This window comes from Coregonus lavaretus (genome assembly GCF_964263955.1).
Source record: "Coregonus lavaretus genome assembly, chromosome: 24".
In the NCBI taxonomy this organism is placed as follows: domain Eukaryota; kingdom Metazoa; phylum Chordata; class Actinopteri; order Salmoniformes; family Salmonidae; genus Coregonus; species Coregonus lavaretus.
This window is the reverse complement of record NC_140011.1, coordinates 21520250-21547625: the sequence shown is the minus strand read 5'-3', so window position 1 is coordinate 21547625 and position 27376 is coordinate 21520250. Positions and strand designations below refer to the sequence as shown.

Below are 27376 nucleotides of genomic sequence, written 5' to 3'. Positions count from 1 at the left end.
TCTCTACAAGACAACACACCTGAACATGCACTTTTACGCAAGTACACTACCAAACACACATATTTTCTAGATTGTGTATTTTCTGAGGCCAATTTTGCACCTGCTTTTTTATGACGCATTGAAATAACAAAAAATATGAAGGAAAAATATTACAATGCAATTTAAAATCAGGTATGGAACTATTTAAAAGGTAATTTCACATTTAAGCTTAGTTTTTTGTAATCCTCTGAAAAAAAGTAAATCTGGCCAATGGCATTCATCCAAAACACTGAAGTACCTCTGATATGTTCTGTCTGTAGGTGTCAAGGGCATTGCTCTTGTCATCCAGCTCTTTCTCCAGGTTCTTGATCTCCTGCTCTCTTCTGTTGTACTCATCCACCACCTGGGGAGGGAGGTCAAATAGTGAGGCAGAATCTATGCTCTCAGACACACACACACACACCAGTGGCATACCGCCAAAATATTACATATTTTTGGGATGGGGGGGGGGATGGGGGGGGGGTGGTGACAGCTAACTTTCTACAATTCTACACATTGGCGTGGGGCAAAAAGAAACATTTGCAGTTTTATAGCTATTCTCATGCCATTTTACACATTTTGCCATGAGGCTGAGGGAAAAGGTTGATGTTTTAAAGCTAATTTCCTGCTATTCTACACATTTTGCCCTGAGGCTTAGAATTATTTTGCGGTTTTACCCACTGCGGGAGTGTGTGGTATGCCAGTGACACACACACTGCATGCTTTGAGGAGCCTTCTGACTTACATTCTCACTGAGGCCAGTGAAGCACTCTGCCCTGGACCTCTCCTCATTCAACATGGCATCTATCTCATCCAGAGTGTCGGGCAGCTGGCTGAAGGCCTACAGAACACAAATTAAGAAATATACAAATGAATGAATAGATTAATGAATTAAACCTGGTAGAATGAATGGACGACTCAGTGTTGAGGTTACTGTACTATACTGACCGTGTGTAGGTCTGGGGGTACAACACTCTCTCCAGGATCCATGTTACAGATCTCCCTGGCCCTCCTCAGCAGGCCCTTACATTTCTCCAATAGACGGGCCTTACGCTGCTCCAGCATGGCACACGCTTGCTGCGAGGGGGAAAAATAGGAAACACACACAGTTAGCACTCAGCAAATTATACATGAAATATTGTGGTGTGTAATAGCTAAAAATCAAATCAAATGTATTGGTCACATACACATGGTTAGCAGATGTTATTGCGAGTGTAGCGAAATGCTTGTGCTTCTAGTTCCGACAGTGCAGCAATATCTAGCAAGTAATATCTAACAGTTCCACAACAAAAACCTAATACACACAAATCTAAGTAATGGAATGGAATAAGAATATATAAATATATGGATGAGCAATATCATTATCAGAGTGGCATAGGCTAAGATGCAATAGATAGAATACAGTATATACATATGAGATGGGTAATGCAAGATATGTAAACATTATTAAAATAGTATAGAATACAGTATATACAGTGGGGGAAAAAAGTATTTAGTCAGCCACCAATTGTGCAAATTCTCCCACTTAAAAAGATGAGAGAGGCCTGTAATTTTCATCATAGGTACACGTCAACTATGACAGACAAAATGAGGAAAAAACATCCAGAAAATCACATTGTAGGATTTTTTATGAATTTATTTGCAAATGATGGTGGAAAATAAGTATTTGGTCAATAACAAAAGTTTCTCAATACTTTGTTATATACCCTTTGTTGGCAATGACACAGGTCAAACGTTTTCTGTAAGTCTTCACAAGGTTTTCACACACTGTTGCTGGTATTTTGGCCCATTCCTCCATGCAGATCTCCTCTAGAGCAGTGATGTTTTGGGGCTGTCGCTGGGCAACACAGACTTTCAACTCCCTCCAAAGATTTTCTATGGGGTTGAGATCTGGAGACTGGCTAGGCCACTCCAAGACCTTGAAATGCTTCTTACGAAGCCACTCCTTCGTTGCCCAGGCGGTGTGTTTGGGATCATTGTCATGCTGAAAGACCCAGCCACGTTTCATCTTCAATGCCCTTGCTGATGGAAGGAGGTTTTCACTCAAAATCTCACGATACATGGCCCCATTCATTCTTTCCTTTACACGGATCAGTCGTCCTGGTCCCTTTGCAGAAAAACAGCCCCAAAGCATGATGTTTCCACCCCCATGCTTCACAGTAGGTATGGTGTTCTTTGGATGCAACTCAGCATTCTTTGTCCTCCAAACACAACGAGTTCAGTTTTTACCCAAAAGTTATATTTTGGTTTCATCTGACCATATGACATTCTCCCAATCCTCTTCTGGATCATCCAAATGCACTCTAGCAAACTTCAGACGGGCCTGGACATGTACTGGCTTAAGCAGGGGGACACGTCTGGCACTGCAGGATTTGAGTCCCTGGCGGCGTAGTGTGTTACTGATGGTAGGCTTTGTTACTTTGGTCCCAGCTCTCTGCAGGTCATTCACTAGGTCCCCCCGTGTGGTTCTGGGATTTTTGCTCACCGTTCTTGTGATCATTTTGACCCCACGGGGTGAGATCTTGCATGGAGCCCCAGATCGAGGGAGATTATCAGTGGTCTTGTATGTCTTCCATTTCCTAATAATTGCTCCCACAGTTGATTTCTTCAAACCAAGCTGCTTACCTATTGCAGATTCAGTCTTCCCAGCCTGGTGCAGGTCTACAATTTTGTTTCTGGTGTCCTTTGACAGCTCTTTGGTCTTGGCCATAGTGGAGTTTGGAGTGTGACTGTTTGAGGTTGTGGACAGGTGTCTTTTATACTGATAACAAGTTCAAACAGCTGCCATTAATACAGGTAACGAGTGGAGGACAGAGGAGCCTCTTAAAGAATACGTTACAGGTCTGTGAGAGCCAGAAATCTTGCTTGTTTGTAGGTGACCAAATACTTATTTTCCACCATCATTTGCAAATAAATTCATAAAAAATCCTACAATGTGATTTTCTGGATTTCTTCTCCTCAATTTGTCTGTCATAGTTGACGTGTACCTATGATGAAAATTACAGGCCTCTATCATCTTTTTAAGTGGGAGAACTTGCACAATTGGTGGCTGACTAAATACTTTTTTTCCCCCACTGTACATATGAGATGGGTAATGCAAGATATGTAAACATTATTAAAGTGGCATTATTAAAGTGACTAGTGTTCCATTTATTAAAGTGGCCAGTGATTTTCAAGTCTGTTTGTAGGCAGCACCCTCTCTGTGCTAGTGATGGCTGTTTAACAGTCTGATGGCCTTGAGATAGAAGCTGTTTTTTCAGTCTCTCGGTCCCAGCTTTGATGCACCTGTACTGACCTCGCCTTCTGGATGATAGCGGGGTGAACAGGCAGTGGCTCGGGTGGTAGTTGTCTTCGATTATCTTTTTGGCCTTCCTGTGACATCGGGTACTGTAGGTGTCCTGGAGGGCAGGTAGTTTGCCCCTGGTGATGCGTTGTGCAGACCGCACCACCCTCTGGAGAGCCCTGCGGTTGTGGGCGGTGCAGTTGCCGTACCAGGCGGTGATACAGCCCAACAGGATGCTCTCAATTGTGCATCTGTAAAAGTTTGTGAGGGTTTTAGGTGACAGGCCAAATTTCTTCAGCCTCCTGAGGTTGAAGAGACGCTGTTGCGCCTTCTTCACCACACTGTCTGTGTGGGTGGACCATTTCAGTTTGTCAGTGATATGTACACGAGGAACTTAACTTTCCACCTTCTCCACTGCTGTCCCGTCGATGTTTCTTGAAGTCCACAATCATCTTCTTTGTTTTGTTGACGTTGAGTGAGAGGTTATGTTCCTGACACCACACTCCAAGACCCTCACCTCCTCCCTGTAGGCTGTCTCATCGTTGTTGGTAATCAAGCCTACTACTGTTGTGTCGTCTGCAAACTTAATGATTGAGTTGGAGGCGTGCATGGCTACGTAGTCATGGGTGAACAGGGAGTACAGGAGGGGGCTGAGCACACACCCTTGTGGGGCCCCAGTGTTGAGGATCAGCGAAGTGGAGATGTTGTTTCACCACCTCGGGGTGGCCCGTCAGGAAGTCCAGGACCCAGTTGCACAGGGCAGGGTTGAGACCCAGGGCCTCAAGCTTAATGATGAGCTTGGAGGGTACTATGGTGTTGAATGCTGAGCTATAGTCAATGAACAGCATTCTTACATAGGTATTCCTCTTGTCCAGATGGGATAGGGCAGTGTGCAGTGTGATGGCAATTGCATCGTCTGTGGACCTATTGGGGCGGTAAGCAAATTGAAGTGGGTCTAGGGTGACAGGTAAGGTGGAGGTGATATGATCCTTGACTAGTCTCTCAAAGCACTTCATGATGACAGAAGTGAGTGCTACGGGGAGATAGTCATTTAGTTCAGTTACCTTTGCATTCTTGGGTACAGGAACAATGGTCGCCATCTTGAAGCATGTGGGGACAGCAGACTCGGATAGGGAGAGATTGAATATGTCCGTAAACACACCAGCCAGCTGGTCTGCGCATGCTCTGAGGACGGGGCTAGGAATGCCGTCTGGGCCGGCAGCCTTGCGAGGGTTAACACGTTTAAATGTCTTACTCACGTCGGCCATGGAGAAGGAGAGCCTGCAGTCCTTGGTAGCTGGCTGTGTCGGTGGCACTGTGTTATCCTCAAAGTGGGAAAAGAACTTGTTTAGCTTGTCTGGCAGCAAGACGTCAGTGTCCGCGACGTGGCTGGTTTTCCTATTGTAGTCCGTGATTGTCTGTAAACCCTGTGACATACGTCTCGTGTCTGAGCCGTTGAATTGCGACACTTTGTATCGATATTGACGTTTTGCCTGTTTGATTGCCTTGCGGAGGGAACGACCACTCTGTTTGTATTCTGCCATATTCCCAGTCATCTTGCCATGATTAAATGCGGTGGTTCGTGCTTTCAGTTTTTCGCGAATGCTGCCATCTATCCACGGTTTCTGGTTAGGGTAGGTTTTAATAGTCACAGTGGGTACGACATCTCCTATACACTTCCTTATAAACCCACTCACCGAATCAACGTATACGTCTATACTATTCTCAGAGGCTACCCGGAACATATCCCAGTCCGCATGACCAAAACAATCTTGAAGCGTGGATTCCGATTGGTCAGACCAGCGTTTGAATAGTCCTAACCACGGGTACTTCCTGTTTCAGTTTCTGCCTATAGGAAGGGAGGAACAAAATGGAGTTGTGGTCAGATTTGCCGAAAGGAGGGCGGGGAAGGGCCTTGTATGCATCGCGGAAATGTGTCTAACAATGGTCCGGTGTCTTTCCAGCGCGAGTGCTACAGTCAATATGCTGATAGAATTTAGGTAGCCCTTTTCTCAAATTTGCTTTGTTAAAATCCCCAGCTACAATAAATGCAGACTCAGGATATATGGTTTCCAGTTTGCATAAAGTCCAGTGAAGTTCCTTGAGGGCCGTCGTGGTATCGGCTTGAAGGGGGATATACACGGCCGTGACTATAACCGAAGAGAATTCTCTTGGGAGATAATACGGTCGGCATTTGATTGTGAGGAATTCTAGGTCAGGTGAACAAAATGACCTGAGTTCCTGTACGTTGTTACAATTACACCATGAGTCGTTAGTCATGAAACATACCCCCCCACCCCTCTTCTTCCCGGAGAGATGTTTATTACTGTCGGCGCGATGTACTGAGAACTCAGATAGCTGTATGGACGGGGACAGTATATCCAGAGAGCCATGTTTCCGTGACACAGTATGTTACAATCCCTGATGTCTCTCTGGAAAGCAACCCTTGCCCTGATCTCGTCAACTTTGTTGTCTAGGGACTGGAAATTAGCGAGTAATATACTCGGAAGCGATGGGTGGTGTACACGCCTCCTAAGTCTAACTAGAAGACCGCTCCGGCTCCCTCTCCTCTGGCGGCGTTGTTTTGGGTCGGCCTCTGGAATCAGTTCAAATGTCCTGGGTGGTGCGGAAGAAGGAATCCGCTTCGGGAAAGTCGTATTCCTGGTCGTAGTGCTGGTAAGTTGAAGCCACTCTGATGTCCAATAGTTCTTCCCAGCAGTATGTAACAACACTTTTTCTGGGCTAACAATGTATGAAATAATACATAAAAAAAACAAAATACTGCAAAGTTTCCTAAGGACTAGAAGCGAGGCAGCCCTCTCTGTCGGCGCCATCTTTACATCCTGTGTGTGTGCGCGCGTGTGACCTCCAGACCTCTAGGACCCTGAGCTCAGCCGAGCCGTCCCTGCAGTCAGTCTCCAGCTTGGTCTTCTCTGCTGTCATGCCCACGGTCTCTAGAGCCATGTACACCTTCTCTATACTCAACGTAGCCCTCAGCTAGAGGAGGGAGAGGGGGAGGAGAGAGTGGGATAAAGAGAAAGGGTTTTAGTATTCACATCTCATGTATCATAGAGTCTGTGTATATTGAGCCTTCAGCATTAACCCCTGTGACAGTGTACCTTCATGTGGGCCATGAACTCAGCCACAATGGCCAACTTCTGGGAGTTGACTGCTGAGATCTGGGCCTTGGTCTCTTCCTCAGCCTTTTGCAGATCAATGCCCCCCTGCTCCATCTGCCGAAGACTACACACAGAAGAGGAAATGGTGTGTGAGAGAGAATTTACAAATACGAAACGTATTGTCTAAAGGTTTACACTGTGTGTGTGCCACCCACCTGTCCTGCTTGGTGCTGATCTTCTGTTCCAGCTGTCTCTTTTTGCCCTTCAGCTCCGAGAGCGCCTTCTTCTGGGCCCGCAGCTCGTTGTCACGGCGATCAAGTTTGGCAGCACTTTCCTGCGTGGCTATCATCTGTGCGTCGATGGCCTGCATGCTCTTCTCAGCCGTCTGGGCATGGCCAAAGGTTACACTTCACTTTCAAGGTGTAATGCTATGCTAAGCATCTGGTTATTATTACATTACTGTAAGTAATCTATACCAACTGGCATCATTGTGTGTCTATGATATAAATGTATTACTATGGCAGGTGTCAAGTCAATCTTAGAAAGTTCCTCTCCTGTGTGAAATAACAAAAGTATACTGATTGCAAATGGACAGTGTATAGCATGTGTTATTTCAAATTCATATTTTCCCTGGCCTCACACTGATCTGCTCCTCCAGCTGGCGTTTGTCCTCGGCGTCCACGGCCATGGTGAGGTACTGGGAGGGCCGCACGGCAGAGTTACTGGTGCTGGTCTTGCCCGAGTAGAAGGACTTCTTCAGGGAGTACTTCTCCTCAGCCGTGTAGAGCACCTTCAGATAAGGCTCGTCAATCACCTGACAAACATATATGGTCAAATGATTATTATTGAGGTGAAATATTAGGGATGTGACAAATGGACAATTTTGCTTAACACTTCAACTGGCATTTTTTTATAGGTTTTCCGTTAAAACGATGCAAAATCATAAAATTCCACTTCAATTCACAATGCAGAATAATGGTACTATTACGCATGTATGACCCCTAGGGCTATATTATTTCTATCAGACATAGAACGCAGCTACAGTAACGTGTCAATAGCAACAATTGATAACTTTTCAGACGATAAAAAAAAAAATCTGCCGCATCAGAAGCATCTGTACCTTTTCAGACAGAATTCTGCATAGAATGTTCTGTATCGTTTCCTTGACAACAATAAACGTTGCGGATTGATGTGCTGCTGTGTTGTTTTTTATGGTAGGGTAGCTAGATGTGTTTTGTTTCTACTAAATTTCTTGGTATGTCACAGTATTTAAATGAACTTTAAAGTACTTTTTTAGGAGAGTGGTCTGCGTACAGGCAGATCGAGATAATTTGATTGACAGTTCTGGTCACCTAGCGATGAACGTTTGTCCCGCATCAGAAGCGGCATTCCTTCACAGACAAGTAAAATGCCCATTCATATGTCAAGAGAAGGTTTCGTGTCGGCATTTAAAAAGCCGTAGTGTAGCCTACTCTGACAAACAAAAATGCCAGTAGCCTACTGTAATTTCATATTATGAGACGAAAGCACCCCCACCCACTCCGTAACGAAGAGTAGGCTATCCCATGCTCACAAGACTGGCCTGAAGATACCTCTGTATCCCGGCGACATCAGTGTCATTAATAGGCTAGGATATTCTACACGCAACAGACCAAAGACTGAATACAAAACACACACTCCCATCATTAGTGAAGAGAAAGAGCAGGCAGGCCAACACAAGAGAGAATGGAGCAGGGAGAACCATGCACATATGTCTTGGTAATTTGCGTCTCGCAATGTCGTCTTGCATCCTTTGTAAATTCACCAAAGTAGCCTAAAGTTCACCTCTTCCTCTGGTTTTATTTACATGACACAACTTTTTTTTAGGGGGTAGATCAGCTTTAATATTTCAGATAGATTGTAACTTCCATCAATGTAATTGTCTGCATCAATTCCAATCCCCCATATGTTTTTTTCCCTTGCAAATATATTTGGAGGAGGAGGAATGCTGCCTATGACCCCAAGAACACCATCCCCACTGTCAAACATGGGGGTGTTTTTCTGCTAAGGGGACAGGACAACTTCACCGCATCAAAGGGACGATGGACGGGGCCATGTACCGTCAAATCCTGGGTGAGAACCTCCTTCCCTCAGCCAGGGCATTGAAAATGCGTCGTGGATGGGTATTCCAGCATGACAATGACCCAAAACACATGGCCAAGGCAACAAAGGAGTTGCTCAAGAAGAAGCACATTAAGGTCCTGGAGTGGCCTAGCCAGTCTCCAGACCTTAATCCCATAGAAAATCTGTAGAGGGCGCTGAAGGTTCGAGTTGCCAAACGTCAGCCTCCAAACCTTAATGACTTGGAGAAGATCTGCAAAGTGGAGTGGGACAAAACCCTCCTGAGATGTGTGCAAACCTGGTGGCCAACTACAAGAAACGTCTGACCTCTGTGATTGCCAACAAGGGTTTTGCCACCAAGTACTAAGTTATGTATTGCAGAGGGGTCAAATACTTATTTCCCTCATTAAAATGCAAATCAATTTATAACATTTTTGACATGCATTTTTCTGGATTTTTTGTTGTTGTTATTCTGTCTCTCACTGTTCAAATAAACCTACCATTAAAATTAGACTGATCATGTCTTTGTCAGTGGGCCAACATACAAAATCAGCAGGGGATCAAATACTTTTTTCCCTCATATATATATATATATATATGTACACACAGTGGGGAGAACAAGTATTTGATACACTGCCGATTTTGCAGGTTTTCCTACTTACAAAGCATGTAGAGGTCTGTAATTTTTATCATAGGTACACTTCAACTGTGAGAGACGGAATCTAAAGAATCTAAAAAAATCCAGAAAATCACATTGTATCATTTTAAAGTAATTAATTTGCATTTTATTGCATGACATAAGTATTTGATCACCTACCAACCAGTAAGAATTCCGGCTCTCACAGACCTGTTAGTTTTTCTTTAAGAAGCCCTCCTGTTCTCCACTCATTTCCTGTATTAACTGCACCTGTTTGAAATCGTTACCTGTATAAAAGACACCTGTCCACACACTCAATCAAACAGACTCCAACCTCTCCACAATGGCCAAGACCAGAGAGCTGTGTAATGACATCAGGGATAAAATTGTAGACCTGCACAAGGCTGGGATGGGCTACAGGACAATAGGCAAGCAGCTTGGTGAGAAGGCAACAACTGTTGGCGCAATTATTAGAAAATGGAAGAAGTTCAAGATGACGGTCAATCACCCTTGGTCTGGGGCTGCATGCAAGATCTCACCTCGTGGGGCATCAATGATCATGAGGAAGGTGAGGGATCAGCCCAGAACTACACGGCAGGACCTGGTCAATGACCTAAGAGAGCTGGGACCACAGTCTCAAAGAAAACCATTAGTAACACACTACGCCGTCATGGATTAAAATCCTGCAGCGCACGCAAGGTTCCCCTGCTCAAGCCAGCGCATGTCCAGGCCCGTCTGAAGTTTGCCAATGACCATCTGGATGATCCAGAGGAGGAATGGGAGAAGGTCATGTGGTCTGATGAGACAAAAATAGAGCTTTTTTGGTCTAAACTCCACTCGTGTTTGGAGGAAGAAGAAGGATGAGTACAACCCAAAGAACACCATTCCAACCGTGAAGCATGGAGGTGGAAACATCATTCTTTGGGGATGCTTTTCTGCAAAGGGGACAGGACGACTGCACCGTATTGAGGGGAGGATGGATGGTGCCATGTATCGTGAGATCTTGGCCAACAACCTCCTTCCCTCAGTAAGAGCATTGAAGATGGGTCGTGGCTGGGTCTTCCAGCATGACAACGACCCAAAACACACAGCCAGGGCAACTAAGGAGTGGCTCCGTAAGAAGCATCTCAAGGTCCTGGAGTGGCCTAGCCAGTCTCCAGACCTGAACCCAATAGAAAATCTTTGGAGGGAGCTGAAAGTCCGTATTGCCCAGCGACAGCCCCGAAACCTGAAGGATCTGGAGAAGGTCTGTATGGAGGAGTGGGCCAAAATCCCTGCTGCAGTGTGTGCAAACCTGGTCAAGACCTACAGGAAACGTATGATCTCTGTAATTGCAAACAAAGGTTTCTGTACCAAATATTAAGTTCTGCTTTTCTGATGTATCAAATACTTATGTCATGCAATAAAATGCAAATTAATTACTTAAAAATCATACAATGTGATTTTCTGGATTTTTGTTTTAGATTCCATCTCTCACAGTTGAAGTGTACCTATGATACAAATGACAGACCTCTACATGCGTTGTAAGTAGGAAAACCTGCAAAATCGGCAGTGTATCAAATACTTGTTCTCCCCACTGTACATACACACACACATATTAAAAAAAATAAGTATATTTCCCTTCATTACTTTCCAACCCCACCACCCCTTACCCAATTGGAGTAAACTAGTGAACAACAACGCTTAGGCCTCTACTTCCAGCCCATACATATTATATACATTTTATGGACACAGTCAAATTCTACAATTATATTTTGTTTGTTTTTACTCCTGAACTTCCGCTGATCATTTTCATGATGTCCATCTGGTTTGCTTCCATATGCCATATTTTTCTAACTGTGCTCTTTCACAAAAGCTCTCAACCTATAACCTATTTTTATTTTTTTTTATTTTTTTTATTTTTTTATTTCACCTTTATTTAACCAGGTAAGCCAGTTGAGAACAGGTTCTCATTTACAACTGCGACCTGGCCAAGATAAAGCAAAGTAGTGCAATAAAAACAACACAGAGTTACATATGGGGTAAAAAAAACATAAAGTCAGAAATACAACAGAAAATATATACAGGTAAAAGTCAGTAAATTAGAATATTTTGAAAAACTTGATTTATTTCAGTAATTGCATTCAAAAGGTGTAACTTGTACATTATATTTATTCATTGCACACAGACTGATGCATTCAAATGTTTATTTCATTTAATTTTGATGATTTGAAGTGGCAACAAATGAAAATCCAAAATTCCGTGTGTCACAAAATTAGAATATTACTTAAGGCTAATACAAAAAAGGGATTTTTTAGAAATGTTGGCCAACTGAAAAGTATGAAAATGAAAAATATGAGCATGTACAATACTCAATACTTGGTTGGAGCTCCTTTTGCCTCAATTACTGCATTAATGCGGCGTGGCATGGAGTCGATGAGTTTCTGGCACTGCTCAGGTGTTATGAGAGCCCAGGTTGCTCTGATAGTGGCCTTCAACTCTTCTGCGTTGTTGGGTCTGGCATTCTGCATCTTCCTTTTCACAATACCCCACAGATTGTCTATGGGGCTAAGGTCAGGGGAGTTGGCTGGCCAATTTAGAACAGAAATACCATGGTCCGTAAACCAGGCACGGGTAGATTTTGCGCTGTGTGCAGGCGCCAAGTCCTGTTGGAACCTGAAATCTCCATCTCCATAGAGCAGGTCAGCAGCAGGAAGCATGAAGTGCTCTAAAACTTGCTGGTAGACGGCTGCGTTGACCCTTGATCTCAGGAAACAGAGTGGACCGACACCAGCAGATGACATGGCACCCCAAACCATCACTGATGGTGGAAACTTTACACTAGACTTCAGGCAACGTGGATCCTGTGCCTCTCCTGTCTTCCTCCAGACTCTGGGACCTCGATTTCCAAAGGAAATGCAAAATTTGCTTTCGTCAGAAAACATGACTTTAGACCACTCAGCAGCAGTCCAGCTCTTTTTTTCCTTAGCCCAGGTGAGACGCTTTTCGCGCTGTTTCTTGGTCAACAGTGGCTTGACACGAGGTATGCGGCAGTTGAAACCCATGTCTTTCAAGCGTCTCTTGGTGGTGGATCTTGAAGCCCTGACTCCAGCAGCTGTCCACTCCTTGTGAATCTCCCCCACATTTTTGAATGGGTTTTTTTTCACAATCTTGACTAGGGCGCGGTGATCCCTATCGCTTGTACACTTTTTCTGACCACAGTTTTTCCTTCCCTTTGCCTCTCTATTAATGTGTTTGGACACAGAGCTCTGAGAACAGCCAGCCTCTTCTGCAATAACCTTTTGTGTCTTTCCCTCCTTGTGCAATGTGTCGATGGTCGCCTTTTGGACAGCTGTCAAATCTGAAGTCTTCCCCATGTTTGTGTAGGCTTCAGAACTGGACTGAGAGACCATTTAAAGCCCTTTGCAGGTGTTTTGAGTTAATCAGCTGATTATTTTGTGGCACCAGGTGTCTTCAAAATGTAACCCTTACACAATATTCTAATTTTGTGACACACGGAATTTTGGATTTTCATTTGTTGCCACTTCAAATCATCAAAATTAAATGAAATAAACATTTGAATGCATCAGTCTGTGTGCAATGAATAAATATAATGTACAAGTTACACCTTTTGAATGCAATTACTGAAATAAATCAAGTTTTTCAAAATATTCTAATTTACTGACTTTTACCTGTATACAGTGTGTGCAAATGTAGCAAGTTATGGAGGTAAGGCAATAAATAGGCTATAGTGCAGAATAATTACAATAGTATTAACACTGGAATGCTAGATGTGCAAGAGATTATGTGCAAATAGAGATACTGGGGTGCAAAAGAGCAAAATAAATAACAATATAGGGATGAGGTAGTTGGGTGGGCTAATTTCAGATGGGCTGTGTACAGGTGCAGTGATCGGTAAGGTGCTCTGACAACTGATGCTTAAAGTTATTGAGGGAGATAAGAGTCTCCAGCTTCAGAGATTTTTGCAATTCGTTCCAGTCATTGGCAGCAGAGAACTGGAAGGAATGGCGGCCAAAGGAGGTGTTGGCTTTGGGAATGACCAGTGAGATATACCTGCTGGAGCGCAGACTACGGGTGGGTGCTGCTATGGTGACCAATGAGCTAAGATAAGGCGGGGATTTGCCTAGCAGTGATTTATAGATGGCCTGGAGCCAGTGGGTTTGACGACGAACATGTAGTGAGGACCAGCCAACAAGAGCGTACAGGTCACAGTGGTGGGTAGTGTATGGGGCTTTGGAGACAAAACGGATGGCACTGTGATAGACTACATCCAATTTGCTGAGTAGAGTGTTGGAGGCTATTTTGTAAATGACATCGCCGAAGTCAAGGATCGGTAGGATAGTCCGTTTTACGAGGGCATGTTTGGCAGCATGAGTGAAGGAGGCTTTGTTGCGAAATAGGAAGCCGATTCTAGATTTAACTTTGGATTGGAGATTCTTTATGTGAGTCTGGAAGTTGAGTTTACAGTCTAACCAGACACCTAGATATTTGTAGTTGTCCACATACTCTAGGTCAGACCCGTCGAGAGTGGTGATTCTAGTCGGGTGGGCGGGTGCTAGCAGCGTTCGATTGAAAAGCATGCATTTAGTTTTACTAGTGTTTAAGAGCAGTTGAAGGCTACTGAAGGATTGTTGTATGGCATTGAAGCTCGTTTGGAGGTTTGTTAACACAGTGTCCAATGAAGGGCCCGATGTATACAAAATGGTGTCGTCTGCGTAGAGGTGGATCTGAGAGTCACCAGCAGCAAGAGCGACATCATTGATATACACTATATACTTATGGACAAGTATGCTTTACATTAGTTATCTTGTTGTTGTTGTTGTTATTAGTCCCATCCTTCAGCTCCATTCAACACCTCCCATCTATCTCTTAACACCATCCATATTGGATTTCTATTTGCCATATTTTTCAACTGTGATGTTTTACAAAAGTTCTGAACCTTTCTATTCTCATCGTTTCTACAGATCGTAAATTGAAAAAAAAACTTTTTTGCTAAAAGTATTATATTATTGATCGATTGATTATGACTTTTCAGATCACCCAGTAGTGCTATCTGCAGGGTTAGCGCCAGGTAAATATTGCAATACTTTAGCCATTCCTGGACCTGTGTCCAAAAACAAGCTACAAATGGACAGTACCAAAACAAATGATCTAATGATTCTGTCTCTTCGCAGCAAAATCTGCAGCTGGGAAGATTGTATCCCCCCCATATAAATAACATCCTATTGGTAGCAAGAATTTAATATAATAATTTAAATAGAAAAATTCTAAGTTTTGAATCCAGCGTCGTTTTGCGTATCAATTCATAAACACTATGCAATGGAATCGGTACGTCAAAAATCTCTTCCCAACTATTTTGCAATCTATATGGGACGGCTGTCAATCCTTTGGTCCTTAAATGAAACTGGTATACTTTTATTATTTATCACAATTTTCTTTAACCAATTATATTCTTTAATGCAGGGCCGACAGACAAGTTCCTTACTTTTTCCCCCTTCCACTTTCCTTTTCCATTTTTGCGGTAATGCTGCAATTATTTGGTTGTAATTTTGGGTAGAGCAGACATTTCCATATGTTTTTGTTAGCTGCATGTGCGACATAACTCCAATACCTAATATAGTACATTTATCATAATTTGGTTGTAATCCAGAGAGGTTAGAAAATGTATCTAGATCCTCTATGAGGCTGTGGAGGGATTCAAGTTGTGGATTTAAAAGAAAACATGAATCCCCAGGCCTTTATAGCCTATTGTCTAATAGTCTATAACACAGGAAAATATATTTTTTAGGGATTTTCTTAACATTAAGGATCCCAACTTTGTTTTAACGGTCACACCCCTAGTTTGGAGCTGCTTAGATTCCAGTCTGTTCAGAAATCAAATAAACTATGAAAGTGACATTTGTTGACATTCATGACTCTCCATCTTACCAGCTAGTCTGGGGTATGGAACGTACCGTCTTGATCATGGCTTTGGTTTGGTCCGTTCCCACGGGAACATCGTGCACCTTGTACTGGTTGCAGAGGTAGCTCATAACCTCTTCTGGAGCATCGAAGAGCTCCCGCAGGTACGCAAAGAACCCAAAGCGCCTACAGACAGGAAAAGAAGATAAAGATGCATCTTACACATTAAACTGGAAGGGTAGAATTACGGTTAGGTATAGGCTTGATACATTTACAATCCATCTTGGGACAGTATGAGAGGACTACTCACTTCAGGGACTCAATGGGTCGGGAAGGGGGGCGTGTGGCACAGGACTCCTCAGGAGCAAAGACTGAATTCACCCTCAGGTTCTGGCTGTCACGTACCTGAGGCCAAGGACAAATCCATTATAACTTTTTTACTGTATATAGTTCCTTGAACTAGAGCCTATAACTAGAGCCTGGGCAGATGGGTCACATTGTCAGGTGGGTCACATGGTCAGTAAAAATAAGGGCCTTATTTGACAGATGGAATTTCATGACTTTTCCATGACCAACAATTGACAGCATCTCTATGTAGGTATAAAAAAGTATGCGTAATGTGATATCGGCTCTGGGAGGCTACTCTCTGATCCCATGTCGTTGTGCAAGACACTTAACCCCCCCCAAAGTAGAACACCTGTTAGGCAACTGTTTTAAACATGTGGTCAACCCTCAGAGTGCTACTGGGTGTCAAGGCTTTTGATCAAGCCCTGCTCAAACAGAGCCAGATTAACAAGGTCCGGTTGAGCAGCTAATTTCTAAAATGTGGTTCGTTAGAGGGGACTGGAATAAAAGCCTGCACACCCATTAGCTCTCCTGGAGGATGGTTGACCACCCTTGATGTATAACATCGCAACATTACAACCAAATACGTTTTATGCCTTTTGAAATAATTTGCTCATTCAATATATATCAAAGATCAAATGGCTATCGTAGGTTACAAATATTTGTATTCAGCTGAAGCAAGCCCACAAATTTTCAGAAAATATACCTTTTCGATTTTAGTTATATTTAGCCTATAGTCGTTTTTACTTTGCAGGCTGACTAGCATCTATTGAGTTGCAATGTCCGATACATTGGATGCCCAAATGAACTGGAAGTATCTACAAAACAAATTTTGAAGCCACATAATCCAAAAGGCTACATCAAATCTATTCCTAAATTTACTATTCGCCATTCACAAATTATTTTGATTCACGATTTAATTCACCACAATTGAACCAAATCCCAACTAATATAATGGCAAAGTGAATTGTTTGTTTTGTCAAAAAGAATAATTTATATTAATCATATGAATCGTTCAAAAAAGTAAATCAACTTTGTATGGCCTTTTTCGTGAGTGTCAGTGAAAGTTTTCCGGGATATGACGAAAACATTAATACATGCTAATAATAGCTAAACAGTTAACTAGAGGGTACAAGATATGTTTTGAATTGGCTACCTAGTTATTAGTCTGTTTTCTATCATATTTTATAGGCTAGGAGTACCTGCTGCTACAATGTCCGACAGTCCCGCTCTACCTTGAGCAACAGCCCAATTGTCTCGAACACATACAGGTGATGCACGCAACCACAGACGCGTTAGGTGTCATTCCGATCCTGGCTGATGTTGATTTTTATTTGATTGATAACATATTTAAAAACTGTGCCTAAATAAATTACATTAACAGAAATTATTTATTAATTTCCATGACTTTTCCAAACCTTTTTGAATTGTATCATTTTCCAAAACTTTTCCAGGCCTGGAAAACACCATTTTAAAATTCCATGACTTTTCCAGGATTTTCATGACCATACAAACCCTGCCTTGTATCATTGTAGACAGAGCATTGTTGTATTGGCAGTTTAATTTCTTTTCTGAATCTATTCTTTATTTGCAGGCCCCCCTCACCTCCGTCATGAACTTCTCCATGTCCTCCCTCTTCTGGAAGACGAAGGCCCGCAGGTCGTTGAAAGGAATGTGGTTCTCCACGTACTTGGCATGGTTAGGGTTGCGGACACTGATCTGATAGAACAGAACGTTTCATTCAACAAAATGCTACTATGGGCTTTCAAATTCTGTTTACTTGGTCTTTGAACCAAGTGGTCTTTTCATTGAAAAAAGGCCTCCGCGCTACAGCAAACAAACCAAAGTATGAGGGGTGCTCGACAACAATGACACTTTAAAGTATTAGGACAGGGCCAGGACATATAGAATGCTCTCACCACTAGCATCATGGGTTCATAGACATTGCCACTGAAGAGGTGTTTGTTCTGCCTCAGCCACTGGACGGCAGCGTAGGTGTCCCTGGAGCGCACTCTCAGCTTCTCCTCCTTGATCTTCATCATGTCATCCAGACTTCTCAGCCTGTTCTTCAACACTACAGGAAACAGGGAGAGTTAAGCACCAAGTCAAATGGTATTAGGCTGGACACATGACATTTTTAACAACGTTTTTTTCGGATAAAAACTAGTACATTGCATCTGCCGTGGAGCCCAGTTTCATAATATTACCATATGTTCCAGCTGCTTGCCGTAATCGCGAAAAAGAACAGGCCTTATTTTAGGGCATTTTTCACCCTGCCAGCTCCTATTAGTTCTATTGAGCACCAACTCGCCTTCCGAACGTTCTATTCCCAGCCCATTGTTCTACGTCACAATGCCTGCTTCGCTATTGTTGGCAATGAGACCTGCCCATGTTCAACTCGGAGGCTTACCTCAGGTAATTTATTATTAACAAGGTTACGGCTACTTGGTGAGCAAGCTCACTGTTCGCCTTGGTACATGCTGTTGTGACCCACAGTGCTAACGATGGCTGGCGCATAGCCATCAAACAAACATTTTCTGGTCATGGTTAACCATATTTGTTTTCAGAAAAAGGTGTAAACCTGAAGAAAACGCATGTCCCGGTCCTCTTTTTCAAGACGTGGCCAATTTAAAAACAGCCAGAATAAAAATTTTAATTAAGAAAGAACCTTTGTTTTGACTATTTGTTGTTTCTAAATGGCTGCTGGGTAATTTGATATGCGTCGAAATCTGTTTGTTCGTAGGCATCGAATTGAGCAAATGGTGCGCAGCTGTAATAGTCACCCTAACTCTAACAATTCCCAACCCTCGTAGAGATACCGCATGATACATTCCATACATCTGCAGATCTGATACACTGGACAACAACCACAGCAAGACTGATATTCAATAACTGGTGCCAGCAATACATTTACGTCCATCCACAGCTTGGACAATCACAGCCACACCAACAGAATCTTTTCACAACTTTTTCCCTCTTCCCTCAGTGTTGCTGCCACAGCCACTACCTCAAATCCACCAGCAGAGGGCAGAACTACACCTGGTTTATTAAACATCATGAATTCATCACAGACTTCTCAGCCAACAGCAATACAGATCCAACTCCTGGAAAAAGAGTTTTATTTTACTCCCCGCCCCAACAGATTCCACTGGGAGGAAGGGACACCCACAAGTACCACAGACGACTGAGACTTTTAGACTATTTTGACTATGAGACTAATGACAATTACTTGCCGTTTACCCTTCATTCCACCTGGGAACCAAAGTTTAAGCGATTAAGCTGCTAATCAGAACAGACTAAAATACTCTCCACAATTACCAACCCCAGACAGACACAAAAGACAATCTCACCCACATAGAAAGAGAGGCAATAAAACAACCCACACATTATACTGAAACCAGCAGACAAAGGATCAAAAATAGTTATACTAGATAAACACCTATACACATATGAAGCAAACAGACAATTATCCAACACTAAACACTATAAACCAAGGCAACAGTATACAACTACAGACAAATACAATTAAGGTAAATCATTCAAACCCTCTATGAAAAACATTATATCACTGCTAAACAGAACTCTTTGGACCAGACACCCCACGACCTAGACTGTTTTACCTACTCCCGAAAATACACAAAGAACCAGACACCTGGATAGTTCCCTTTGAGGTTCCCCCCAGAAGACCAATTGTTTCTGACTGTAACAGTGAGTCCTACAACATCTCAGAATACATTGACTATTATCTCAACCCCCTCTCCACTAAGCACCCCAATTATCTTAGGGACACATATCACTTCTTAGAAAATATCAAACCCATAGCTGTTCCCTCCCAAACATACATACATACATATATTCACCATTGATATAGATATCTTATACACCAATATCAACACAGTGGTAGGGATAGAGGCAGTTAGAACACTTTTCAATAGGTTTCCAGATAGGGATAAACCGGACAACGAAATATTTGAACTATTAGAGATCAGCCTGACGAGCAATGACTTCATGTTTAATGGTAGGCACTACTTACAGGTGGAGGGAACAGCTATGGGTAGAGACCTGCATATGCGAACATTTACATGGCTGAATGGGAGAGGGAGGTACTGACAAAGTGCCCGTTCCAACCCACCTTCTATTTTAGACATCATAGGAGCTTGGCCCCATGACATCACACTTTTCACAGATTTCATTAATATTCTCAAAAATCACCACCCATCAAATCAAGTTAAATACACAATAGATCCAATGGAAGTACATTTCTTGGATACAACAGTCTTCTTCAACCAAAACAATGCAACACAGAAAACATTACTCACCAAAGTATACTTTAAACCTACAGATACACATGCTCTACTCCATAAACACAGCTACCATCCAAAACACCCTTTCAAAAAGGTATAGTGAAATCACAATTTAATTTGAGTCAATAGAATCTCATCCCGTCAACAGGACTTGGACCATACCATCTCAACCTTATTTCATGTCCTTAGAGGGCGAGGTTACGCAAATAGGTTTTTAAGAACAATCAAGAACAGCACTTTGGTGGCTCTCCCTCCCATTCAGCCAACACAAGCATACAACACAAACCCATCCAATTCTCCTCTGTCTGAACCAAACCCAACCCTGGCCTATCACCTTGCCCAACCCTGTCCCTTACCCCAAACAGGGTTTGTATCCTGCTCCCACCCCCAACCCCCCCAAAGACGGGAACACTGACACCCTTCTAAACAACAGCCGGACCCTATCCCCTTCATCTTTCTCCTCATCATCCCATCAACACAAAATACTCATCCCCTTGGTATCAACATTTTCACATAGTCAGACCCCTACATCAAGCAATAAAACACAACTTCTGCATAGCACAACAGGTTTACCCACCCCTTCAACCTTAAGAGTAATTTCAGCATTCAGGAAAAACAAAAATTTCAAAGATTTACTCACCCAGGCAAAGTTCAGTAACATACCACCACAACGCCCCAAACCCCATACCACCCACTACAGACAGAGAAAATTCATTTCCAATCCCCACAGTGACACCTCTGCCCTGATCACAGATAACCTTTCCCTCAGCACCTCCAATGTTATCTATATTATCACCTGTACACTATGCAATAAACATTATATTGGTCAAAGAAAACATACAATAGAAACCCGGTTGAAACACCTGTACAACATCAAATGAGCACAATTACAGACAGTACTGGTTAATCACTTTCAAGATCACCCCATCACCAATCTCAGTGTATCGGGTCTGCAGGCGGGTCCTGGGTGGACCTGGGGACAGCGAGGGGCAGCAGAATGCAATTGGATAAGAGTTTTGAAAACAATTACACCAGAGGGTACTTATGATCCTATGATGTCATCTAGCAACTTTTTAAAAGTCCTGCACTTGAAGAACACATTCTATTGAAACATCGGCGGGGCAAATAGGAATAGGCCTGTGCATCTAAAAAACAAAACAGTTTATTTTAACCCTACCGAATATAAAACCTAACCCTGACTGGTAACACAATGCACCTACAGCTGTAATGGTAACCCTAACCCTATCCATAACCGGTAATACAATGCACCTATAACTTTAATTGTCACGGTAATTCTAGCCCTAACCCTGACTGGTAACACAATGCACCTACAGCTGTAATGGTCACCATTTTTCTAACCCTAACCTGTAACACAATGCACCTACAGCTGTAATGGTCACAGTAATTTATATTTACATTTTAGTCATTTAGCAGACGCTCTTATCCAGAGCGACTTACAGTTAGTGAGTGCATACATTTTTCATACTGGCCCCCTGTGGGAATCGAACCCACAACCCTGGCGTTGCAAGCGCCTTGCTCTACCAACTGAGCAACTTCTAACCGGTAACACAATGCACCTACAGCTGTAATGGTCACAGTAATTCTAACCCTAACCTGTAACACAATGCACCTACAGCTGTAATGGTCACAGTAATTCTAACCCTAACCGGTAACACAATGCACCTACAGCTGTAATGGTCACAGTAATTCTAACCCTAACCGGTAACACAATGCACCTACAGCTGTAATGGTCACAGTAATTCTAACTCTAACCTGTAACACAATGCACCTACAGCTGTAATGGTCACAGTAATTCTAACCCTAACCTGTAACACAATGCACCTACAGCTGTAATGGTCACAGTAATTCTAACTCTAACCTGTAACACAATGCACCTACAGCTGTAATGGTCACAATTTTTCTAACCCTAATGGCAACCCTAACCCATTTTAGCCTTAACCCTAACCCTAATTATTGGGTAAGGTAGCCTAGAACACTTTTAGAAACTATTTTTGTAATAATATTATGTTAGTAAATACCATTATAGTACTAAATAGCATTTTGATTATTTAAAAAAAATCTAAACCTACGAAAGCATTTAGCTGTTTTGTTATTAGTTATTTTATTATCTTTATTATTGCAAGGCAGAACACTTAAACAAGCCACATTTTATTTTTCAAATGTGGTTTGAACTGGGTGTGACCTAGTAACCTATATATGAAAGTCCAGCAATTGGTTGGGATAGATGGGGCAGGTTTGAGACGGATCTCAGGAAATAATAAGGAAAATACACTTTATTTCTCAGCTGTCTTACCAATGTCTTTATGTGACTTAATAACTTTTAATTGCTAAATAATTCCAATAGATGGCAGCATAAGACCACGAAGCATCAGTTACAGGCTATAGCAGCAATATGATTGACATAAAATAGCATGCAACCAAAGACTATATGCCTCATGATTTTCTCTTTACTTTACAGTTAGCTACAGTGGGGAAAAAAAGTATTTAGTCAGCCACCAATTGTGCAAGTTCTCCCACTTAAAAAGATGAGAGGCCTGTAATCTTCATCATAGGTACATGTCAACTATGACAGACAAATTGAGATTTTTTTTCTCCAGAAAATCACATTGTAGGATTTTTAATGAATTTATTTGCAAATTATGGTGGAAAATAAGTATTTGGTCACCTACAAACAAGCAAGATTTCTGGCTCTCACAGACCTGTAACTTCTTCTTTAAGAGGCTCCTCTGTCCTCCACTCGTTACCTTTATTAATGGCACCTGTTTGAACTTGTTATCAGTATAAAAGACACCTGTCCACAACCTCAAACAGTCACACTCCAAACTGCACTATGGCCAAGACCAAAGAGCTGTCAAAGGACACCAGAAACAAAATTGTAGACCTGCACCAGGCTGGGAAGACTGAATCTGCAATAGGTAAGCAGCTTGGTTTGAAGAAATCAACTGTGGGAGCAATTATTAGGAAATGGAAGACATACAAGACCACTGATAATCTCCCTCGATCTGGGGCTCCACGCAAGATCTCACCCCGTGGGGTCAAAATGATCACAAGAACGGTGAGCAGAAATCCCAGAACCACACGGGGGGACCTAGTGAATGACCTGCAGAGAGCTGGGACCAAAGTAACAAAGCCTACCATCAGTAACACACTACGCCGCCAGGGACTCAAATCCTGCAGTGCCAGACGTGTCCCCCTGCTTAAGCCAGTACATGTCCAGGCCCGTCTGAAGTTTGCTAGAGTGCATTTGGATGATCCAGAAGAGGATTGGGAGAATGTCATATGGTCAGATGAAACCAAAATAGAACTTTTTGGTAAAAACTCAACTCATCTTGTTTGGAGGACAAAGAATGCTGAGTTGCATCCAAAGAACACCATACCTACTGTGAAGCATGGGGGTGGAAACATCATGCTTTGGGGCTGTTTTTCTGCAAAGGGACCAGGACGACTGATCCGTGTAAAGGAAAGAATGAATGGGGCCATGTATCGTGAGATTTTGAGTGAAAACCTCCTTCCATCAGCAAGGGCATTGAAGATGAAACGTGGCTGGGTCTTTCAGCATGACAATGATCCCAAACACACCGCCCGAGCAACGAAGGAGTGGCTTCGTAAGAAGCATTTCAAGGTCCTGGAGTGGCCTAGCCAGTCTCCAGATCTCAACCCCATAGAACATCTTTGGAGGGAGTTGAAAGTCCGTGTTGCCCAGCGACAGACCCAAAACATCACTGCTCTAGAGGATATCTGCATGGAGGAATGGGCCAAAATACCAGCAACAGTGTGTGAAAACCTTGTGAAGACTTACAGAAAACGTTTGACCTGTGTCATTGCCAACAAAGGGTATATAACAAAGTATTGAGAAACTTTTGTTATTGACCAAATACTTATTTTCCACCATCATTTGCAAATAAATTCATTAAAAATCCTACAATGTGATTTTCTGGAGAAAGAAAATCTCATTTTGTCTGTCATAGTTGACGAGTACCTATGATGAAAATTACAGGCCTCTATCATCTTTTTAAGTGGGAGAACTTGCACAATTGGTGGCTGACTAAATACTTTTTTCCCCCACTGTATATACAGTTGAAGTCGGAAGTTTACATACACCTTAGCCAAATTCAATTAAAGTCAGTTTTTCACAATTCCTGACATTTAGTCCTAGTAAAAATTCCCTGTTTTAGGTCAGTTAGGATCACCACTTTATTTTAAGAATGTGAAATGTCAGAATAATAAGAACAGCACTTTATATATGCATATACACACACACACAGTTGAAGTCGGAAGTTTACATACACTTAGGTTGGAGTCATTAAAACTTGTTTTTCAACCCGCCACAAATTTCTTGTTAACAAACTATATTTTTGGCAAGTCGGTTACTTTGTGCACGACACAAGTCATTTTTCCAACAATTGATTACAGACAGATTATTTCACTTATAATTTACTGTATCACAATTCCAGTGGGTCAGAAGTTTACATACACTAAGTTGACTGTGCCTTTAAACAGCTTGGAAATGTCCAGAAAATGATGTCATGGCTTTAGAAGCTTCTGATAGGCTAATTTACATCATTTTAGTCAATTGGAGGTCTACCTGTGGATGTCTTTCAAGGCCTACCTTCAAACTCAGTGCATCTTTGCTTGAAATCATGGGAAAATCCAAAGAAATCAGCCAAGACCTCAGAAAAAAATTACAGACCTCCACAAGTTCTATGTTGTTATTGTCTATATTGTAATTGTTTTTAATAACCTGCCCAGGGACTGCGGTTGAAAATTAGCCGGCTGGCTAAAACCGGCACTTTTACTGAAACGTTGATTAATGTGCACTGTCCCTGTAAAAATAAACTCAAACTCAAGTCTGGTTCATCCTTGGGAGCAATTTCCAAACGCCTGAAGGTACCACGTTCATCTGTACAAACAATAGTACGCAAGTATAAACACCATGGGACCACGCAGCCGTCATACCGCTCAGAAAGGATACGCGTTCTGTCTCCTAGAGATGAACGTGCTTTGGTGTGTAAAGTGCAAATCAATCCCAGAACAACAGCAAAGGACCTTGTGAAGATGCTGGAGGAAACAGGTACAAAAGTATCTATATCCACAGTAAAACGAGTCCTTAACAGACATAATCTGAAAGGCCGCTCAGCAAGGAAGAAGCCACTGCTCCAAAACCACCATAAAAAAGCCAGACTACCGTTTGGAACTGCACATGGGGACAAAGATCGTACTCTTTGGAGAAATGTCCTCTGGTCTGATGAAACAAAAATAGAACTGTTTGGCTATAATGACCATCGTTATGTTTGGAGGAAAAAGGGGTAGGCTTGCAAGCAGAAGAACACCATCCCAACCATGAAGCACGGGGGTGGCAGCATCATGCTGTGGGGGTGCTTTGCTGCAGGAGGGACTGGTGCACTTCACAAAATAGATGGCATCATGAGGAAGGAAAATTATGTGGATATATTGAAGTAACATCTCAAGACATCAGTCAGGAAGTTAAAGCTTGGTCGCAAATGGGTCTTCCAAATGGACAATGACATTTACATTTAAGTCATTTAGCAGACGCTCTTATCCAGAGCGACTTAGAGTTAGTGAGTGCATACATTTTCATACTGACCCCAAGCATACTTCCAAGGTTCTGGCAAAATGGCTTAAGGACAAAGTCAAGGTTTTGGAGTGGCCATCACAAAGCCCTGACATCAATGCTATAGAAAATTTGTGGGCAGAACTGAAAAAGCGTGTGCGAGCAAGGAGGCCTACAAACCTAACTCAGTTACACCAGCTCTGTCAGGAGGAATGGGCCAAAATTCACCCAACTTATTGTGGGAAGCTTGTGGAAGGCTACCCGAAACATTTAACCCAAGTTTAACAATTTAAAGGCTATGCTACCAAATACTAATTGAGTGTATGTACAAATCTGACCAACTGGGAATGTGACGAAAGAAATAAAAGCTGAAATAAATCATTCTCTCTACTATTATTCTGACATTTCAAATTCTTAAAATAAAAGTGGTGATCCTAACTGACCTAAGACAGAGAATTTGTACTTGGATTAAATGTCAGGAATTGTGAAAAACTGAGTTAACATGGATTTGGCTAAGGTGTATGTAAACTTCCGACTTCAACTGTAGATATTCCATTAAGAAATCAGCCATTTCCAGCTACAATAGCCATTTACACCATTAACAATGTCTACACTGTATTTCTGATCAATTTTATGTTATTTTAATGTGGCAAAAAATAGCTTTTGAACGGTAGTGTATACACACATACAGTTGGGAGAACAAGTATTTGATACACTGCCGATTTTGCAGGTTTTCCTACTTACAAAGCATGTAGAGGTCTGTAATTTTTATCATAGGTACACTTCAACTGTGAGAAATGGAATCTAAAACAAAAATCCACAAAATCACATTGTATGATTTTTAAGTAATTAATTTGCATTTTATTGCATGACATACAGTGGGGGGAAAAAGTATTTAGTCAGCCACCAATTGTGCAAGTTCTCCCACTTAAAAAGATGCGAGAGGCCTGTAATTTTCATCATAGGTACACGTCAACTATGACAGACAAAATGAGAAAAAGAATCCAGAAAATCACATTGTACCGTCAAATATTGGGTGAGAACCTCCTTCCCTCAGCCAGGGCATTGAAAATGGGTCGTGGATGGGTATTCCAGCCTGACAATGACCCAAAACACATGGCCAAAGGCAACAAAGGAGTGGCTCAAGAAGAGCACATTAAGGTCAGCCTCGAAACCTTAATGACTTGGAGAAGATCTGCAAAAAGGAGTGGAACAAAATCCCCCCTGAGATGTGTACAAACCTGGTGGCAAACTACAAGAAACATCTGACCTCTGTGATTGCCAACAAGGGTTTTGCCACCAAGTACTAAGTTATGTTTTGCAGAGGGGTCAAATACTTATTTCCCCCATTAAAATGCAAATCAATTTATAAATTTTTTTACATGCGTTTTTCTGGATTTTGTTTTTGTTATTCTGTCTCTCACTGTTCAAATAAACCTACCATTAAAATTATAGACTGATCATTTTTTGTCAGTGGGCAAACGTACAAAATCAGCAGGGGATCAAATACTTTTTCCCCCTCAATGTACATACATACACAAACATATATATAAACTCAGCAAAACAAGATATGTCCTCTCACTGTCAACTGCGTTTATTTTCAGCAAACTTAACATGTGTAAATATTTGTATGAACAAGATTCAACAACTGAGACAAACTGAACAAGTTCCACAGACATGTGACTAACAGAAATTGAATAATGTATCCCTGAACAAAGGGGGGGTCAAAATCAAAAGTAACAGTCAGTATCTGGTGTGGCCACCAGCTGCATTAAGTACTGCATTGCATCTCCTCCTCATGGACTGCACCAGATTTGCCAGTTCTTGCTGTGAGATGTTACTCCACTCTTCCACCAAGGCACCTGCAAGTTCCCGGACATTTTTGGGGGGAATGGCCCTAGCCCTCACCCTCCGATCCAACAGGTCCCAGACGTGCTCAATGGGATTGAGATCCGGGCTCTTTGCTGGCAATGGCAGAACACTGACATTCCGGTCTTGCAGGAAATCACACACAGAACGAGCAGTATGGCTGGTGGCATTGTCATGCTGGAGGGTCATGTCAGGGTGAGCCTGTAG

At 42.3% G+C, this 27376-nt stretch overlaps 1 protein-coding gene across 2 annotated transcripts in view; it reads right to left on the bottom strand.

Annotated features, from left to right (window-relative positions):
* Window positions 1-27376, bottom strand: part of LOC311100316 (structural maintenance of chromosomes protein 5-like) — a 38115-nt gene that overhangs the window by 4909 nt on the left and 5830 nt on the right. For both annotated transcript variants that reach the window (XM_084141186.1, XM_084141185.1), the window contains exons 10-20: window positions 17323-17477; window positions 17009-17122; window positions 15369-15463; window positions 15112-15244; window positions 7061-7234; window positions 6636-6805; window positions 6421-6544; window positions 6176-6298; window positions 967-1095; window positions 764-859; window positions 278-382 (exon numbers count right to left, since the gene is read on the bottom strand). In XM_084141186.1, coding sequence (XP_083997312.1) covers window positions 278-382; window positions 764-859; window positions 967-1095; window positions 6176-6298; window positions 6421-6544; window positions 6636-6805; window positions 7061-7234; window positions 15112-15244; window positions 15369-15463; window positions 17009-17122; window positions 17323-17477 — 1418 coding nt within the window. The remainder of the gene's footprint in view (window positions 1-277; window positions 383-763; window positions 860-966; window positions 1096-6175; window positions 6299-6420; window positions 6545-6635; window positions 6806-7060; window positions 7235-15111; window positions 15245-15368; window positions 15464-17008; window positions 17123-17322; window positions 17478-27376) is intronic.